The 21,360-nt window shown below is 40.2% G+C and overlaps 1 protein-coding gene across 10 annotated transcripts in view; it reads right to left on the reverse strand.

Moving 5' to 3' along the window:
* The window catches only part of LRRFIP2 (LRR binding FLII interacting protein 2), a 191,614-nt gene that overhangs the window by 83,102 nt on the left and 87,152 nt on the right, over positions 1–21,360 (reverse strand). For 5 of the 10 annotated variants that reach the window (XM_063452049.1, XM_063452047.1, XM_063452048.1 and 2 more), the window contains exons 5-9: positions 16,781–16,834; positions 16,638–16,682; positions 5,277–5,345; positions 4,649–4,717; positions 1,210–1,251 (exon numbers count right to left, since the gene is read on the reverse strand). The exons of 4 other annotated variants lie outside the window; for them this stretch is intronic. In XM_063452049.1, the coding sequence (XP_063308119.1) occupies positions 1,210–1,251; positions 4,649–4,717; positions 5,277–5,345; positions 16,638–16,682; positions 16,781–16,834 (279 nt within the window). The remainder of the gene's footprint in view (positions 1–1,209; positions 1,252–4,648; positions 4,718–5,276; positions 5,346–16,637; positions 16,683–16,780; positions 16,835–21,360) is intronic. One more of the 10 variants, XM_063452046.1, reaches the window with a different exon arrangement.

The following is a 21,360-nucleotide window of genomic DNA, read 5'->3' on the forward strand; positions in this document are numbered from 1 at the left end:
GGTAAAAGCATCCAATGCTGATGTCAGAGTTCTTTAAAATTGTTGTTTTCATTTCAGTACAGCTCTAGCAAATGCAAAATTCACATGTGAAAGTAACAATCACAGGAACTACAGTGTATAGACTTAAAGATCCCCCTTATTATATCTGATTACATCTGAATTTAATTATTATTATTATTATTTTATTTAATTATTATTTTTTTTATTATTATTTATTATTTAATTTAATTATTATATATTTTTTTATTATTACTATATAATTTTTTCGTCCCCCCTCCCTGCTTGATACATGGCAGGGAGGGGGGCTCCTTCCCTGGTGGTCCAGCATTGGTAGTTCAGTGGGGGGAGAGGGGGGCTGACAGAGCTGTAACTTACCTGTCCTGCAGCTCCTGTCAGCTCTCTCCTCCTCCGCGCGGTCTGTGCAGCTCCCTCTGTCAGCTCCCAGTGTAAGTCTCGCGAGAGCCGCGGCTCTCGCGAGACTTACACTGGGAGCTGACCGAGGTGCTGAACGGACGGCGCGGAGGAGGAGAGAGCTGACAGGAGCTGCAGGACAGGTAAGTTACAGCTCTGCCAGCCCCCCTCTCCCCCAGTCTGTATTATGGCAATGCAAATTGCCATAATACAGACTATGACTCGAGTATAAGCCGAGTTGGGGTTTTTCAGCACAAAAAATGTGCTGAAAAACTCGGCTTATACTCGAGTATATACGGTACATGTCGTTAAATGTTCTGTGGCTCAACAGGTTTACTTAATTTTATATGTTGCACAATATATTAAAAGAGACACTCCACTGCCCAAATAAAAAATAAATAAATCACAATCTAGTTAATGTACTCTCAATGAAAACACGTGCGTTTAATTATGCAATTTTTCATTGGAGGTATATCTAAATACATCTTGCAAAAGCTGGAGATCTGTTGTCTGCAGCCTTTTTAAGCACCCCCCATTTTTTCCACTTTTATTGAAATCTGCACTTTTTGTAAAATGGAAAACAAAAAACTAAACTTAAAACACCTTGGCAAGCTAAAGCACTTTCTGCTTTCTCAGTCTCTCCTATCTGCTGGCAACCTTCTCCAGAACTACAACTGTTACAAACTGAGAGCAAGTAGCTAGATATACACAGATCTAATAGTGTACAGAACACAAGTTAGTGAGTTATGGAAGCAGTTGTCCTACATATTTACACATGCGCTATCATTTTTTACATACGGATAGAATACTTCTTCTGGAGCTATCCATTCGTGAATCATACTGGCATCCAATTAAGGCAGAAACAATAAATAAAAAAATAAAAAAAAAAAACCATACAAAATTACAGATGGTATATAAAATAAAAAATCAATCAAAATATAACAAAGCATGAAAGATCTTGAGAAATGTACCTAATAACTAGTTTTATTTATATTTGAATGTGTTGCAGTTATAGATCTAATGTTTATGTACCTATAGTTCACCTTAGGGAATTTTAACGTAAAGGTTAATGCCAAGAACCATGCTCGCTTCAGTGATTTTAAGTAGTCATGGTGTTTAGAATATGTACAGCATTCGACTTTGAAACACTGCACATACAGAGATAATCCCTTAGCTTTCAGAGAACTAACTCTATGGCAGCATTAACAGTTAAAAACATTCTGGACTGGCTAATGTCAATTCTGGCATCAGATGGCGACACACCACTCTTTCAAGGGGAAGTGTCATCAAGCAAGAAATAATGATCGTGCTGCAGTAAAAAAAAAAAAAAACTTTGATTCAGAGTTGGAATGGAGGTAAGTTTTTGCGCTTATTGTACTTATTTATAATTGATTTGAGGAGGGTTCCACCTCAGAAAGGCTTACTATAAAACCAAAAGCAAAATTTTATGAAAACATAGTTTTTTGGTTAGTGTAACCCTTTAACTGTTTAGGGGTGGGGAGATATACACATTAAAATTCAACACCTCAATCAGCAGAATAAAGTGAAATTCACAGTATATTAGCTCTGAAGTTGGCTAAGAATTTAGCTACAGAACAGGAAACCCAAAACAGGACACACCCTGTTATCCATCATCAACCAGAAACAAATGGATATGAGTAAGCACTGGCAAAAGGCTGCACATGATGAGTCAGTAAAAGACTGCTATTATACTTCAAACAGAAAGTGACATCACTTATCCCTTAAAACACTCTTATAAGGAAGCATTTGTATCTGCTTATTTAGCTGTATAGGGATGCTTACATGCATTGGTTGCTTCTAATTTGTGTTGTATATTAAAACAGCACAGATTGGATAACAAACAAAAATAAAAAAAACTAGTAGCATAATGCAAGCTATTCTTAGAGCAAAAACAGAATTGATATATTTGAGTCAAAATTAAATTAAATGTGTAAATTTATTTTCTACGCCAACAGAACATGTGATAATTAGAAAGTTAAAATCGAAGTACATGTCACAGGATTGATTCCTAATCTATGGGCAATATTGAGGGATACACTCTGAACAAGATTAGTGGGAGATAGTGGGAATTAATTCAGACCCTCTCCTTTTATGGATATGCAATATGTAATTCTCTTTTTACCTAGCTCTTCTTCTGTTATAGCACTAACAAAGAAAGGATTGCAACTGCTGCCCAAAAGCATAACTTCATCATGGGCAAACCAGGACATAATAATGAAGTGTATATTATGGGAACATAAAGATTCCTTGGCGCTTTGCAGACACTCAGAAACCGCTCTACCTTCTTTCTAGTGGTTATTTATGTCTCAATAACTCCCCAATAACCTTATTTTTTTACACGCTTCACCATTATGTATTTTATCACTAAAGCCTATTTTGTAAAAGCTATAAAAAGCCTATGTGCTACCAATAGTTTGTTAGTTGAGCCAATGATGATATATGTCCTTCAAGAAATTATGTTTCCAGTGATTAAAACTCCATTGCTTAGAGTGGCACTTTTTTCCCCAATACTTTTTTTTAATGGACCTGATCTGCTGCTGCTGCTGCTGCTGAATCGTGAGTTATATATCCTTGGAGGGGGGAAATGCTTTACACTACTTTTATGGTCCGCACTATTGTGTTTTTTGTATTTCTCTTTTATATATTCACATTGGAAAATCCACATCACCTATATCCTAGAGTGAGATCATACCACTTCACACGTTATTTTTGGAGCCAATATTTAGGCTCCATAATATGGAGGTGTATGCCTATCTACCTACCCTTGCTTATTAGCTCAACATACTACACTATATATTTTTATTTTGTATTTTATATTTTTAGGAGGATACCTATAGCCATAAGGACAACTTAAAGAGCCTATGCACAATATATCCATAGGTGGGGATCATTTCGCAAAGGCGTTCAAGTCAGAGTTATATTCAAGCTCCCTCAAAGTGTAAGTGCACGATTCTTGATATTTCTTACTCCATGAAAAAGTTTTTTACTTTACCCCATCAGTTTTTTGTTTTTCCTTACATACATTTCAGGCGCTACACTTTCTTTTCCAGTTTTATCCTACCCCTTAACCGACAAGAGAGACTCCACTTTTTGTGATTAAGCTGCCTTTGGACTATACTCTTTACAATACAGCAGGGATTGATAGAGTAGCTCAAAAGAATAAAATGCGATTATATGAACAAAATGTCCAGTACAGGGGACAGAAGTTAATGGGTTAGGTATCAGGAGGATATCACTAAATTCAAACAACACTCAGTTGTTATTATGTGGCCCAGGAAGAAATGCCACCGATCATGAACCGTAAGCAGGATCTGAACAAAAAGAAGCATCTTAGTGTCGTAACATTTAAACCATTCAGACTGGACAATCTGCTTACTGCAGTAAGTAAAACACTTTTCAGTAGGGATCGACCAGTATCATTTTCTAGATCAGATACCGATTATCGGTGACTTTTCTGGGCGAAAACCAATAACTGGTACCGATATTCTGTTGATTTGCAGTTTGGGAAAAAAAGAAACAATATCTGCACAAACCTGCCAATTGACTAAACAGGTTTATAATCTAATGTTTTTTGTTTTTTTTATAATGTAAATCTTTATTTTATTGAGTGTTAAATGCACAAAATATACATGCCAGACAGATTTTTATGTTTTCCAGAAAATGTATGTGTATGTGTATGTGTGTGTCTGTGTAGTAGATGCAGTGCGTATGTCTGTTTAGGCTGCAAGGGAGTTTTACATTGAAGAGGGGGCAGCTGGGACGCAGCACACGCTATCGTCAGGTTCTCTCTCTAACTCTTATGAGTTATGCCATGCGGAGCGTTGCCGGGTTAACAGCGGCACTGCTTTCACGGCCGGGAGCTTGCGAGAGAGGAGATGAAAATATAAGCTTTGTAAGAAGGCATACATGACAGAAAATCTTAAACATCTGAATTAAGGAAAAAGATGCAACTGTCATACATTCAAAGCTGATATGATGTGAATAAACTATACATGTGTCGAGTGACAATTTTCAGTAAACACCAGCACAAGTGGGGTTGTGCAGTACTATGATTTCATGTCTCTTTACAATAGAGGTGATGAGTTTAAATGTAGGTCACATAAATCACACAGTACTTATTAGAAAAACTGGTTATTGTCTTTCAAGTTAGCATCAACCACAGGTAGGCATCAATTGATTAGAATACAGCACACAACATTTTTGGTCATGCACATACTGTTTTGTATTCACATACAGATGCTGCATATCTGCTGGACTTTGAAGATTTATCTCTCAAAAGATCCGACTTGATATGGCAGGTAGATAGATTTAAAAAAAAAAAAAAAGAAAAGAAAAAAGTAATGAGACAGTGAACAGCAAACAACATGACAATTTATATTTTGATCTTACAGCCCTTTCACATTACACAGGATAATAATATCCATTACCAAATGAAACTAAAATAAAGAAAACAATACATGTTCCTAGGTGTACTTTGTATAGCTGTATCTTTGTATACCTTTGATTACATTACAATAACATTCAAAGTGCTAGACAAACATGCTAAGGAAGAAAAACTTCACCAGACTTCGATCCATAAATCATAACTTTTAGTGATGAGAATATTGTAAAACTATTACGTTGCAAGAAAGGAGTAGACAGGAGGATACAATAGCGTTAGGAATACAGATTTGTATTCCTAACACTAAAGTGTCCATTTAACTGAACTCACATTTCTGTAATGTTGTCAGCTCACTGTTTAGCGATAAACACTTTTTAAAAGAAGGTTTTGCAGATAATGAAGCACAACCACTGACTAACATCCAGTTAATGGCACCAAATTTACAAAACCACTAGCTACACACCACAAGGTCTCTCCTCCTCGATGTGCTTTCTCTGCTTTTATGTGGTCCAATCACATCCATTGATGAGCTCTTTAAAAAGTAGAAGCAAAACAAAAGGCACAAGAAAAAACAAATTTGATGTTAAAACTTACATGACAGAACAGCAGTGTGTATTTAGAAAATTGGGCAGACTAGATAGGCTGAATGGTTCTTATCTGTTGTCACATTATATGTTTAAGGGACACTCCAGGCACCCAGATCACTTCTGCCCATTGGAGTGGTCTGGGTGCCAACTCCAATCACCCTTAACCCTGCAAGTGTAATTATTACCTTGCAGGGTTAAGTTCTCCTCTAGTGGCTGTCTGCCAGACAACCACTAGAGGGACTTCCGGGTTCTTAAAACACGAAGAGTGTTTTAAATGACGGTGGCCGTCCTCACGCTATGCATGAGGACCTCCAGCTTTGCTGGAATCCCCATAGGAAAGCATTAAGTAATGCGTTCCTATGGGGAGGACTAATGCGCGTGCACGGCCATTACGGTGCATGCGCATTAAGTCTCCCCTGCCGACGTCAGCATGGCTGAGGAGAGCACTGCAGGATTCTGCATTGCCAGGATTTGTTTTCCTGGCACTGGAGAGTCCCTTTAAGCAAATATCTCTTCCATAATACAAAAAGTAAAAAGTGAGGGCTCTCTTCCAATGGGTCTACCAATGTTGAAAATGATAAGTGAATTGGTGTTCCTCTCCTCAGTTATTATAGTTTAGGAGATAAAATAAATGTGCACACACAAGGAAGCCCATATAGCTAAAGGGATCAGCTCTTATGTCCTGTGAAATCACAACACGAGATTTAGACAGGGGAGCTGAAGGGAGCTACTGGGAAGGTAAGTGTGCTGCGGGCCCTCCAGGACCGCCGGGCCCATGACAACTGTATCGGTTGTCATGGGCCCGGCGGTCCTGGTCTGCATTATCGGCAATATCTGTATCTTTAATCGCGCAATATCGGACCGATAATCAGTCGATCCCTTTTTGCGACCAATAACTAGAGACATAAGTTTAAAAACTCTCATCCAATTAATTAACCCCGTCCCTGCCATTTCATCATTATGTGCAGAGATCACGTAGACATCACAATTTCTTATGGTGTTCTGTTTTTGAACCTTGGGATTTTTTAAAATAATTTTATTTTGGTAATTTAGTTAGCTGGGGTGGGATGTAGTGGACAATTGGGGAGTTTAGAGTAAAGTTAAAGGTTAAAGGAAAAATATTTTTAAAATTTGAAAAAAATATTTTAAAAATTGATTATAACATTTAGTTCTTCTTTATAAAATTAAATATGTTTAGTTAGTTCAATGGCAATAAGGCTTATAAAATTTTGATGGCTTACTCAGGTGACATATTGTGCCTCAGAGTGTGACGCAGGTGACTGCGATTATTATTCACCTTAATCTGCAGGGCCCATAGTAGAAAATGCTGATTTCTCTGGACCATGAGGTATACAACTGGGTAGCACCTGATGATTTTAACCCAGACATAGAATGTAAGCCCATTTGAGCAGGGCTCTCTAAATCCTCTATTCCTGTGTGTCCAACTTGTCTTGTTGCAAATATTTGTCTGTTAGTCCAGCATTGCAGAATTTGTTAACGTTTTATAAATTATAAGTAATAATATAACTTTCTTCACAGCATATAGGCTGATGTGTCCAGATGGAGTTTACTGGAGTTTATGGAGCATATACCAAAAAAAGTATAAAGCATATAGTTTGTGCATATGTTAAAACCATAAATAACTGGTCAGACTCACATGGTTCCAAGTCACTTCAAAAAGCTGACTCAGAATATAGGTTTTAAGCGGAGATAAATTCCGGTTTAAGCGGACTACTGCAGTGGTCAGAATGAATTCTTTTTGTCTTATGTGCAGTCTACTCCAATAACCCAGGATGCAGGATCAAAGTAAAGACTCATTTATTAAGTCAAAAACATAAAAACCAATTGCAGATTAAAATAGTCCTTATAGCTTTGCCACTGACGCGTTTCGGCGAGAAAAGCCTTCTTCAAAGTGGTGCTGTCCGTCTATCTCCGCTGATTCTGTTTTTAAACAGAAATTTTGGCGCCCTTTCCAATGACTTCCGGTTTCCAGACTTCCTCTTTCGTCACTTTCATGCGTCCGACGTCATGTTTACGCATCCTACGTCGTGACGTCATTACGGCGGCGTCTGCCGGAAGTGCTTCAGGCGCTATTTTCGAAAGTCCATTCACATTGCACAATGCCAGTCTCTTAAACAGTCTTTTTTGGTATAATAGTGCAAACGTAAATTGTAAACCAGATTTGCCCCAAGCTATGCCAATTTGTTTATGGCACATTGGGAAGAACTGGAAGTTTTCTCCAAAGAAGAATTTGGGGCAAGTCTGGTCCTCTACAGGCGTTATATAGACGACATTTTTATTGTCTGGAAAGGAACGGAAAAGTCACTTTTAAACTTTTCAAATAACAAATAAAAATGACTGGAATATTAATTTAGCCTATGAAATTAATTTCCAAACAGTGAACTTTTTAGATGTATTTATATTGACAACAACCAGATTAAAAGTAAAACCTTTTTTATAAAAAAAAAAAACAGTAATTTTACTTACCGTAAATGTCTTTTTTCTTAGTATAGTGGCAGTACTTACAAGTGGGATGTTCCTTATGGTTCTGGACAAGAAGCTCCCCCTTCTTAGAATTTAATTGCTGTGCTCCGCCTGCTGCCTCCATATAATCTGCAAGCCAGAGTCTCATACCAGTAATACAAAAGAACCAAACTGAGACTGAATAATGCAAAGTAATTTAATCCATATGAAAGAGGAGGGAAAGCCAGTACTGCCACTATACTAAGAAAAAAGGAATTTACGGTAAGTAAAATTACTGTTTTTCCCTTCGTATAGTGGCAGTACTTACAAGTGGGATATAGCAAGATCCCTGCACAAAACAAAGGGTGGGAACTCAGCAGGCCACAGCTTGTAGCATCTTACGCCCAAAAGCAGCTTCAGATGATGAGAATACGTCCAGCCTATAATGCTTGATAAAGGTATGTAAGGAAGACCAAGTAGCAGCTTTGCAGATGTCTTCAGGTGAGGCGGCTGCTTTTTCAGCCCAGGAGGTCGCCATAGCCCTAGTGGAATGAGCCTTTTTTACGGGAATCTAAGGGGAATCCCTTTGGATTGATAAGCCAACCTGATTGTATTTGTCAGCCATCTGGCCAAAGAGGGTCCTGAGACAGCACAACCCCTGTTAGTGCCTTGAAAGTATACAAATAGATGATCTGAGGATCTAAACCCCTGAGTTTTCTGAAGATAGATCTTCAGGGATCTTCTAACATCTAGGAGATGCCACTTTCTTTCCAGATCCGATGTAGGAGATTGACAAAAAAACGGCAGGACAATAGGTTGGTTAATAGCAGCACTTGAGATATTCTTAGGCAAAAAAGAAGGCTTGGTGTGCAGGACCACTTTGTCTTGATGAAAAATGGTGAATTACGGAGAGGAAGAGAGACCTCGGATCTCACTTACTCTTCTAGCAGAGGTGATAGCCACCAGGAAAGCCGTCTTGAAGGTAAGCAGCTTGATAGGAACCTCCAATAATTGTTCAAACGGTGGTTCACAAAGGGCTTGAAGCACCAGAGACAGATCCCAGGTAGGGAAAGGTACTAACTTGGAAGGCCTCTTCAGCCTTATGGACTTAAGAAATCTTCGTATAAGCAGGTTTGAGGCAATGTCACGAACCAGGAAGTGACTTAGAGCTGAAATCTGTCCTTTGAGCGTAGATACCCCTAGGCCGGCTTCAAACTCGTCTTGCAAAAAAGAAAGAATTTCCGGGATAGAGGCTTTGGCAGGATCCGAACCTCGAAGTGAACACCAGGTTCTGAACTTTATCCAAACCCTGAAATAGATTTTCGAAGTGGACAAGCGGACAGAAGACAGCAAAACGTCACATAAAAGGTCAGAAAGACCATGACCTTGAAGGATCATCCTTGCAGCAACCATGCCGTCAGGTGAAACATCTCCAGGGTTTCTACGAGTCACATTCTCTAATATGTGAGAAGAGACTGGGAGAGGACAACGTGAGATGGTCATGTTTTCCACTTCTGAAAACCAACGTCTGTTCAGCCAGAAGGGCAGGACTGTCAAAATTGTTGCCTTCTCCCATCTTATTTTCTGAACAATCCGTGGTATAAGAGCGATAGGAGGGAAAACATAAGCCATGTCGAAGTTCGAAGGGATCGATAGACCGTCTAGGACATCTGGGTAATCTCCTGTATGGAGAGAAGCAAATCTTTGTACTTTTCGGTTTCTCCTTGTGGCCAACAAGTCTATCGCTGGCCTGCCGAAGCGTGAAACCAGCTCCAAGAAAACTTGGTTTGATAGCGCCCATTCTGCCTGAGACCAATGGCTTCTGCTGAGGTCGTCTGCAATAATGTTTAGAGACCCTCTGATATGGGTAGCTGATATTGCGAGAAGATTCGCTTGGGCCCAAGACATTATGCGGTAGCAGAGATCTTGTAGAGCTTTCACCTTTGTGCCTCCTTGGTGATTCAAATAAGCCACTGTAGTGGCGTTGTCCGACTGAATCCTCACTGTCTGCTTGGTGATGACTGAACTGAAGGAAACCAGTGCCTTCCAAACCGCTTTTAATTCCCTGAAATTTGAGGAAGCGCATGCCTCTTCTCTGTTCCAAAGACCTTGATGGAACTGAGAACCTAGATGGGCGCCCCAACCCGTCTGGGAGGCATCTGTGGTTATCGTAATCCACTATTTCTGTGCAAACGATAGGCCCTTTGAGATGTTGCTTCTGTCTTTCCACCAGTTCAGTTGTCTTTTCACCCCTTCCGATAGGTTGAAGGCAGAGTCTAGATCTTCCTGTTTTCGTGTCCATTGGGAAAGAATGTCCCATTGTAATGGTTTTGATTCCGCCTTTGCCCGGGCTACTGCCGGGATTGCAGAAGTGAGGAGGCCTAGTAACCTCATAGCATCCCTGATTGAGCTTAGGTTTTTTTGCAGCTTTGATACGGCTTTCAAAATCCTCATTTGTTTCTCTATTGGTAAAAGAGAGAGGGACTGTGATTCTACCCGAAGACCCAAGAATTCTAGACTCAGTGACGGAGTCAACTTGGATTTTTCCAGGTTCAGGATCCAACCGTGATCTTTCAAAACCTTCATCGCAATCTTGAGATGAAGTTTTAGCAGTTGTATTGATTGGGCTTTCATGAACCAATCGTCCAGGTATGGAACAATCGAGATACCTTTCAGACGTAAAACTGCTGCTATGGGTGCCAGGATCTGTGTAAAAACTCGAGGAGCTGAGGACAGGCCAAAGGGAAGAGCCTTGAATTGCAAATGGAGAATCCTTCGCTTTCTTGTTAGAACCGCAAATCTGAGAAACTTCCGGGAAGATTCTGAAACCGGTTCATGAAGATAAGCATCTTTTAAATCTAACTTTGCCATGTTATCTCCCTTTTGTAAAATGTGCGTTACAGACAGAATACTTTCCATACGGAACTTCTGGTACGGTATGCAGGTGTTTACTTGTTTCAGGTCTAGGATCGGCCGAAAGGATCCATCTGGTTTTTGAACCAGGAAAAGGCGTGAGTAAACTCCCTGAAATTCCCAACGTTTGGATACCTTCTCTACCACATCTTTTCTTAAAAGAAGAAGAGCTTCTGTTAGGAGTGCCTCTGTTTTTACCCTTGAAGGATAGCTTGATAGTAGGAAGGATGGACGTGGTCTTGACGAAAACTTTATTCTGTAACCTTCTGAAACGGTTCTTGTAATCCATAGAAACATAGAATGTGACGGCAGATAAGAACCATTCGGCCCATCTAGTCTGCCCAGTTTTCTAAATACTTTCATTAGTCCCTGGCATTATCTTATAGTTAGGATAGCCTTATGCCTATCCCACGCATGCTTTAACTCCTTTACTGTGTTAACCTCTACCACTTCAGCTGGAAGGCTATTCCATGCATCCACTACCCTCTCAGTAAAGTAATACTTCCTGATATTATTTTTAAACCTTTGTCCCTCTAATTTAAGACTATGTCCTCTTGTTGTGGTAGTTTTTCTTCTTTTAAATATCGTCTCCTCCTTTACTGTGTTGATTCCCTTTATGTATTTAAATGTTTCTATCATATCCCCCCCTGTCTCGTCTTTCCTCCATGCTATACATGTTAAGATCCTTTAACCTTTCCTGGTAAGTTTTATCCTGCAATCCATGAACCAGTTTAGTAGCCCTTCTTTGAACTCTCTCTAAGGTATCAATATCCTTCTGAAGATAGGGTCTCCAGTACTGTGTACAGTACTCCAAGTGAGGTCTCACCAGTGTTCTGTACAATGGCATGAGCACTTCCCTCTTTCTACTGCTAATACCTCTCCCTATACAACCAAGCATTCTGCTAGCATTTCCTGCTGCTCTATTACATTGTCTGCCTACCTTTAAGTCATCAGAAATAATCACCCCTAAATCCCTTTCCTCAGATGTTGAGGTTAGGACTCTATCAAATATTCTGTACTCTGCCCTTGGGTTTTTACGTCCAAGATGCATTATCTTGCACTTATCCACATTAAATGTCAGTTGCCACAACTCTGACCATTTTTCTAGTCTACCTAAATCATTTTCCATTTGGCTTATCCCTCCTGGAACATCAACCCTGTTACATATCTTAGTATCATCCGCAAAAAGACACACCTTACCATCAAGACCTTCTGCAATATCACTAATAAAAATATTAAAGAGAATGGGTCCAACTACAGATCCCTGAGGTACCCCACTGGTGACAAGCCCAAGCTTCGAATATACTCCATTGACTACAACCCTCTGTTGCCTGTCACTCAGCCACTGCCTTACCCATTCAACAATATTGGAATCCAAACTCAAAGATTGTAGTTTGTTGATAAGCCTTCTATGTGCAACAGTGTCAAAAGCCTTACTGAAATCGAGGTAAGCAATGTCTACTGCACCACCCTGATCTATAATTTTAGTTACCCAATCAAAAAAATCAATAAGATTAGTTTGGCATGATCTCCCTGAAGTAAACCCATGTTGTCTCTGATCTTGAAATCCATGTGTTTTTAGATGTTCAACAATCCTATCCTTTAACATGGTTTCCATCACTTTCCCCACTACTGAAGTTAGGCTTACTGGCCTATAGTTGCCCGACTCCTCCCTATTACCTTTCTTGTGAATGGGCACAACATTCGCTAACTTCCAATCTTCTGGGAATCCACCCATTTGAAGTACTCTTTTTCTATTCGTGGGTGAAGAACCGAAGGCGTCCTCCCACTCTTTTGGCGTCAAAACTTCCTCTTTTTGTCTTGCCTGTTGGATTCCTGTCTAGACCACTGGCTGTTGTTTCCACCATGTTTTTGAAACCTGCGAAACCACCCTTGGTAACGAAAGGACCGCTTGTACTGAAATCTTTTATATCCCTGGGTTCTTGATTCCAGAGGTAGGGCTTTCTTTGTTTCCGACATCTGTCTAATAATGTCTTCCAAAGGAGTACCAAAAAGTTTGTTACTCTCAAAGGGTAATTCACATAAGGCTGCCTTAGACGCTGAATCAGCTGTCCATGTTCGTAGCCAAAGCGCTCTTCTGGCTACTGACGACAAACCCATAATTCTTGCTGATAAACGAAGAAACTCATCAGAGGCATCCGAAAGGAATTCATTGGATACTTTCAGTAGGAACATGAGATGGGAAGGATCTGTATCGGATTTTCCCATAAGGGAATCTTCCAGGGCTTGTAGCCAAACGCTCTGAGAACCGCTGAACCTGCAATTTCAGCTCTGCACTGATATCCTGCGGCCTGGAATATTCTTCTACATGAAGTTTCGGCTCGTTTCTCCATTGGGTCTTTAAGTCCTGAGACTTCGCCAATGGGTATAGTGGTTTTCTTTGACAGCTGGGCAATCTGAACATCCACTTTAGGAAGATCTTCCCATTTTTCTTCAGATTGTAGCTTGAACAGCAGTTTAAAATGCTTTGAAATAAACGCACGTCTCTCAGGACGATCCAAGATTTTTGTACAGTCATCGTCACTTCTTTAATAAATTTCTTCAGCTCTTCTGGTGGAAAGCCCTCCTCCACACTTGAAGCCAGGCTGGAAATATCCGAAGGTGAAGAAAAAGAGCATTCTCCTGAAGAGACATCAGACACAGAAGGAGATCTATTCCTCCTACGTTTTGTAGGCAGTTTCTCTTGAATAGCTGGTTCTTTTTTCACAGCATCGTTAAAAGATTCAAATGCCTGGGACAAATTTTCCTGAAACCAGCCCAGGAAGGATGCCATATCAGTCTGCTTGGCTTTTTCTAGCAATTTCGTTGAGCACTGATTGCATGTATTTTTGCGACATCCGTCAGGTAGAGGTTCCGCACATTCCAGACAACATAAGTGCTTAGATTTGCTTGTGGCTTTTTTCGGAACAGATGCGGACATCTTGTCTTTATCTGTCTTATCTGGAGATATAGGACTGGACATATCTGTAAAAAACACCAGAATAAAATAATTCTAGGAGCATGCATAATGAAAGGTGAAAAGGAGAGTTTAAATAGTTAAATCTCACCTCAAATCAGCTAAGATCCGTGTAGGAGGGCTGGTGACACGGAGAACCAGGACTGTACAGCCACCATTGGGGTCAGGAAGGTTCTGCACAACTTCATAAGTCCAAATTTTGAATTTGGCACCAAACACCGTTTCGCGCATGCTCAGTAGCGCGATTCTGTGTTAGGTGGAATACACCGCCTCCCGGGCATGCGTTCCACCGCTGTGCGCATGCGTAACGAGCAATGAAGGAGGACCGCCCGGGAACTCACAGAAATGCCACAAATAGCAAGTACCCGGTCGCGTTCCGTAACGCGAAACCAGAAGTACTATTGCCGCTCAGTTCCCGCCCCGGGAGCTATCGGGCACTCACCTCCTGGTCAGCAACCTGTGCTGACCGCACCAATTCTCCACCTGCACTGTGGGGAACCTGTCCGTCCCGTTGCCGGGACAAGAAGAACTGGTATGAGACTCTGGCTTGCAGATTATATGGAGGCAGCAGGCGGAGCACAGCAATTAAATTCTAAAAAGGGGGAGCTTCTTGTCCAGAACCATAAGGAACATCCCACTTGTAAGTAATGCCACTATACGAAGGGAAAAAGTAGATGTTAATAGTTTTATCGATCTGAAAAGTTGTCATTTTAAACCTTGGCTGGTCAACATACCTAAAGGACAGTTCCTGAGGATGAAACTGAATTGTACAGAAATTGAACAGTACAGAGACCAGACCAAGATTTTAATTGACCAGTTTGTAGAAAAAGGTTATAACCGAGATCCGTAACAACATATAAGAGATGAAATAGAAAAAATACTTTAAAGTATTGAATAAAAGAGCATAAAAAAGAAGATACTACTATACCTTTCATTTTTAATTATAGCTATAATAGTGGCCAATTACAGAAAATAGTAAGGAGAAACTGGCATATTTTAGAACAAGATCATGACATCCAACAGTATTTAGGGGAGAGACCAAAGATTATCTTTAGAGAGGTAAAGAGTTTTAAACAGGTTTTAACCTCTAGATTTTTAGATAAAAGTACTAATACACAGATTTCAACAATGTTCAAGAGGGGAAAAGGTTTTTATTATTGTGGATCATGTAAAGGTTGTACTTTAAGAAAAAAACATGAATAAAAATGTAACTGAATTCACCTCATTTAAGAATCACCAAAATTTTAAGATTAAATAATTTTTAACATGTAATTTGAAAAATATAATTTATATGATTATTTGCCCCTGTGGCTTTCAATACATTGGCAAAACCTCAAGAACTTTAAAGATTCGGATTAGAGAGCATGTTTATAATATTAATCGAAAATGTAATCTACACAGTGTATCCAAGCATTTTCTTGGAAGCACATGGTGGTAATGCCAATGGCCTTTAATTTATGTGCATAGAAAGGGTAAAAGGCGCATGGGAGAGGAGGAGATATTGAGAGCCTCCTCAGCAGAACGGAAATTAGGTGGATTTTCAATAAGGACACATTGTTTCCCCATGGCTTGAACGCTGATTTCGAGATTAATTCATGTATTTAATTATGTGTGTGTTATGTGTTCATATTCTCTTATTTTATATATCTCGCTTTTTACTCCCATTTATTATTGATAACATTCCTCTTTTTTCCATAATCAAATGTTTTTTAATGCTTATTTTTATAACATTTTAATATTTATACCATTTTGTTTTTTTAATGAGATTTCCCCCTCACTTTTTCTCTTTAAGATGGGTATATTTAGATGTTTACAATTTACGTTTGCACTGTTATACCAAAAAAAGGACTGTTTAAGAGACTGGCATTGTGCAATGTGAATTGCAAAGCACTTCCAGGAGACGCCGCCGTAATGACGTCACGACGTAGGATGCGTAAAACATGACGTCGGACGCATGTAAGTGACGAAAGTGGAAGTCCGGAAGTCATCGGAAAGGGCGCCAAAATTTCTGTTTAAAAACAGAATCAGCGGAGATAGACTGACAGCACCACTTTGAAGAAGGCTTTTTTCGCCAAAACGCGTCAGTGGCAAAGCTATAAGGACTATTTTAATCTGCAATTGTTTTTTATGTTTTTGTCTTAATAGTCTTGGGTTATTGGAGAAGACTGCCAATAAGACGAATAGGATTCATCCTGACCACTGCAGAAGTCCGCTTAAACCGGAATTTATCTCCGCTTCAAACCTATAGTTTCAGTCAGCTTTTTGAAGTGACTCAGAACCATGTGAGTCTGACCAGTTTTAATATATGCACAAACTATATTACCCTATGGTCTCTGTTATGCTTTATACTTTTTTGGTATATGTCCATGACAGTACTGGTAAAATTAATTTTTATTGAGTGCTCTCACCATTATTTTTATTTGCACTTTGTAATTGGTTATACTGGTCAAAACTTGCACTTCCTCCATTTTTCCCACACAACAAAAAGAGACAGATATAAAAGCATACTGTGGTTTTAACATTTTGATGACAACAGTACAGTAACAGCAAGCGCCTGCGTAAATAATCTGCAATAGAACGCACACAAATTTTGACCCTTAATTACCAATTTGAATGCGAAATTCAAAGCCTTTACGTCCAAAATAATATTTGCATTGATAAGCCCCTAATGAAGTATATAGGATGACTGGGGTTAAAACTGGCTATGACTTAATAAATAAAGAAACCAAATCTTGTTTGATGATTCATAAAAATAATTAAATAACTTTGTCACATGCACGTGTGGCAATGTGCTGCTGTGATGTGCTGCTGTGATGTGCTGTGCTCTTTATTGCAAACAAACAATATAGTAAAACAGCGAAACACAAATAAGATAACCACTGACCCTGTGAGTGTCGAGACCCCGGCTAGATGTCAGATTTGAAGTCCCCTAATGTGGTGAAATTGAAAATGAAATGTGAGGTTCCAAAGCAGTGGAAGGAAAAGACAGATAAAAAAAAAAAAATATTAAAAAAAACTGTTACAAACCAGGTAAGGGCGTTGAGTGGGCCTGTGAGAATACCTAGCCTTGTCAGAATCCTCCTGAGAGTGAAGACAGTACAGAGAATGATCTCTTCATTATCCATTAAGAATCTTTACATTAGCATGCACACAACAGAACACAGCATTGTTTGTAGGACATGGGTTTACACAGGCAGTTCAATATATGCACATGCCAATTGCTTATAATAAATTCATACATACACTCATTTAATTTCTTCCATCCCAGCACATGCAACGTAACATCCCTGCATAGTCTTTTATATAGTTTGTCTAAATTAATTTATTAAAATATCCATCCTTTTAATGATTATTCCTTCTAAAAATCCAATTCAATTTGTTTAAAGGGAGCCTCTCATGCCCCAAACAACTTATGCTCATTAGATTAAGCATAAGATTTTATCTATACATTGTGCTACCGTGTTTCCCCGAAAATAGGACCTACCCCGAAAATAAGCCCTAGCCGAATTTTCGGGGTGGGCTGCAATATAAGCCCTACCCCGAAAATAAGACCTAGGCATTTTACCTTTGGCGGGACTTCCTTCTTCTATGAGGAGGGGGAGGAGCGTTGCGGGCCGCGGCATCGCGCAGCGTGATGACGACGTGCGCAGCGTGATGACGACGTGCGCAGCGCCGTCAGTCTGCCTTCACGGATCTTCAACGGAAGGATCCATTCCGGGCGGTGAGGCACCCAGTGGTCGGACTCTTTGAACTGTGAGTACATACCGGTATTTTATGTCTGGGACTTAATTAATTAAAGGGGGGGGGTGAATTAATTAAAGGGGGGGGGTGAATTAATTAAAGGGGGGGGTGAATTAATTAAAGGGGGGGGTGAATTAATTAAAGGGAGGGTGGATTAATTAAAGGGGTGGTGGATTAATTAAAGGGGGGTGGATTAGAGGGGGGGTGTGGATTAATTAGAGGGGGGTGTGGATTAATTAGAGGGGGGTGTGGATTAATTAGAGGGGGTGTGTGGATTAATTAGAGGGGGGTGGATTAATTAGAGGGGTGTGTGGATTAATTAGAGGGGGGTGTGGATTAGAGGGGGTGTGTGGATTAATTAGATGGGGTGGATTAATTAGAGGGGTGGATTTATTAAAGAGGGGGGGTGGATTAAAGGGGGGTGGATTAATTAAAGGGAGGGTGGATTAATTAAAGGGGTGGTGGATTAATTAAAGGGGTGGTGGATTAATTAAAGGGGTGGTGGATTAATTAGAGGGGGTGGATTAATTAGAGGGAGGGTGAATTAATTAGAGGGTGGGTGAATTAATTAAAGGGGTGGTGGATTAGAGGGGGGTGTGGATTAATTAAAGGGGGTGGATTAATTAAAGGGGGTGGATTAATTAGAGGGGGTGGATTAATTAGAGGGGGTGGATTTATTAAAGAGGGGGGTGGATTAATTAAAGGGGGGGGTGGATTAATTAGAGGGGTGGATTAATTAAAGGGGGGGTTCAATGTTCATACCGGTACTGTAAATAAATAAGCCCTACCCTGAAAATAAGCCCTAGTGTGTTTTGTGTGACTAAAATTAATATAAGACCCGGTCTTATTTTCGGAGAAACACGGTAGCAGTTTTGCAAGCAAATTATTGATTAGGAGAAAAACCTATTTAACAATAGGCATGGGCTAACCAGGGAGAGGAGAAAAGACCTCCCACAGGAGGTCTCCATCCGTAGCAACCATACCACATGTGCTGTGGTTGCTAGTGAAACACCTTAACACGAAGAGTAACACCCACAAAGTGGCACTGAATGAAGGAAAAGTGGTTAAATCTTTATATTTTACACTAAATACACTGTATGATAATGGAGACCCCACTTCCTGGAAGAATAGAAGCGGCACTCGAAGTAGGAGCTTCACCAAACCGATCGGACAGATTGTTCTGTTTACTGGAATGGGCTGCTAACAGAGGTTTTACCTGCCTGCTGTTTTTACATCTTTTTGTACAAACAAAAATTAAACGTCTCATCTTACCTGCTATAGCCTTCTGCTTGCCTACAACAGAGTACATTTGGCTCATTTACAGTTAGAGCAGACACCACTGTGCTACATTTGTGTGTGTTTTTCCATTAGCACATATTATTTTGAATTTCATATCAGTATTACACTACATGTTTTTTTTCTTTTTAATTCTACGTTACACCACAATAAATCGTCTTGGCAATATATTGTATGTGATTTCTGACTGGAAAGGACTGACTGGTGAGACAGTGAGGGCAATCAGCTGAAGTTCTTTACCAATAAGCTAGCCCTGCACAACACAGCTAGCTCTTAATAGAAGCTTCCTCATGCAGGGAGTGCCATCCAGAAGGTTACGTGGTGCTTGGATTGTTCCTTTAATAAAAATGATGTGGGGTTTATTTTATCTATGTTCTTAAATCAGTTCTGTCACCTTCTGGGGACTTTGCATATTTTTGAAAACATACCAGATTGTGACTGCTCCACTTTCAGAGCGGTGGCCGTGGGGGTGCAGTGAAAGGTAGTTTTTACTTGACTTAACCTGTCGTTCTCAGCCGCCGCCATTCTTCTTCTACAAGGTCCTCTTCATCTGCCAGTCCTGTGGTCTGGTACATGCGTGAGAGTACAACATTGATGTCTAAGGAGGATTCCACAAAACTGAGATCCTACATATACAGAGCCTTCTTGAGAGATGAAGGCTTGACAAAGCTTGGAAGCAATAGCTCTGCCTTTTATCAAGTGAAGAAAAAATGCATAAGATAAAGTAATGCCTAATTGTCTTATGATGTCTTTTGACTGGTTTGGAATTTCAGTGGAATTCCAACACAGTATTTATGAGCATTTCATAAAGATTTTATCTTTGTAAAATTCTGATATTTGTTTCAGCCAAGGAGAAGGGGGTGGGCAGCCACAGAGAGAGCAGGATGTTGTGGGTTAAAAGGTAATACATTTTTAACCCTTGAAGTATGGGTGGGGGGTGTCACCTATATCTCCAATATAGGGTTAACCTAAATATCAGTTACTACACGTTTAATTTGGAATTTTATAGCATGACAGGAGGCTTCATATTTGCTTAAGTCTCTCTTTACTAGAACTCCACAATAGCACATTAACATAGAGATAAAAACACCAGAGACAAAAAAAAAAAAAATCAGGAATCTATAAAAGGCTTCTCCCAACTAACTATTTCCTCTTTCTTTGCTGCTCTGCAGACAGTACAGGTCAGAGTTATGGGTGGTTGTGGATATTTTACTGTATTTATATGTTTATTACTGTATTGATTTATTTGTTTAGAGGGTATTTTTGCATCTACCTTCTTCGTGCTGTAGGGATTTATTTAGCTATACTGTTTTTTCTGCATCTACCTTCTTAGTGCTCTAGTGATTGATTGATTGATTTAGCTATCTGTATTTTCTTCACCTACCTGCTTAGTGCTCTAGTGATTGCTTGATTTATTTACTCTGTCTTTGTGCATCTACCTTCTTATGGCTGCAGGGATTTATTTGTTTAGAATGTGTTTACCTCCCTACTGCAATTATGATTTATTTAGATTGTATTTTTCTGTCCCTACTTTTTTGCTGTAGGGATGTATTTTCTCTTATTTTTTTTCAGCATTTTCCTGTTTTGGGCACCCCTGTCTGGGGATCGTTTTTTTTTCTTGGGTTTGGGGGGGTTCCCTTCTTCCCTCTACCTTTTCTGGGTGGCTTTGCCCCCTTCTCTTTTCGTCCATTTTGCGGCCGCTGGAAAGCGGTCCTCCGACCGCTTTCCATTGCCGACCGCCGGGACCCCGGAGTAAGACTCTGGTGGTCCCACGTGTTGGATCCCGCATGCCGGCTCAGTCCGCCGAGCGAGATCCTCTGCTTCCCATGCAGTGCGGCGGCCCCGAGCATCCACTTGACCGCGTGGTCGGGTGGGGTGGGGCCGGACAGTTACCAGACTTACCGCATTAGTTCCGTCGATGGCAGGCACATGTGCTGTAGCTTTGACTGGGACTCAGCTATGACTTGGGCGCATTGCACCCTCAGGCTGTCCTGGCTTTGTGCCCCATGTGGCTGGCAGGTTAGGCTACTGGGGACCATAGTGGATGATATAGATCAAAGGCATGCTATATAGAGCTGTGCACAACCCCTCAAGGGTTACAGGCACAACTGGCAGTGTTACCACTTATACTCATCCCCCCACTTTTTGTTTGTTCAGATGATTGCTTGCAGCGCTCTGTTTTATCATTTTGACCAATGGAGCACCTCTTGTGAGGTAACTCAGTTGGTGAGTTCCCCGACTACAGGTGTACTCATTATGCAAGTTCACTATTTACGAAGTGTCAGGCACTATTTAACTGAAGTGCGTTATCTACAGTTACACAATGGAATGCTTGGTGCAGTCACACAGTAGAATGCTATCTACAGTTACACAGTAGAAGGCTATGTACAATTACACAGTAGAATGCTATGTACAGTTACACAGTAGAATGCTATGTACAGTTACACAGTAGAATGCTATGTACAGTTACACAGAAGAATGCTATGTACAGTTACACAGAAGAAGGCTATGTACAGTTACACAGAAGAAGGCTATGTACAGTTACACAGAAGAAGGCTATGTACATTTAC

This window comes from Pelobates fuscus, chromosome 4, assembly GCF_036172605.1.
Source record: "Pelobates fuscus isolate aPelFus1 chromosome 4, aPelFus1.pri, whole genome shotgun sequence".
Classification (NCBI taxonomy): domain Eukaryota; kingdom Metazoa; phylum Chordata; class Amphibia; order Anura; family Pelobatidae; genus Pelobates; species Pelobates fuscus.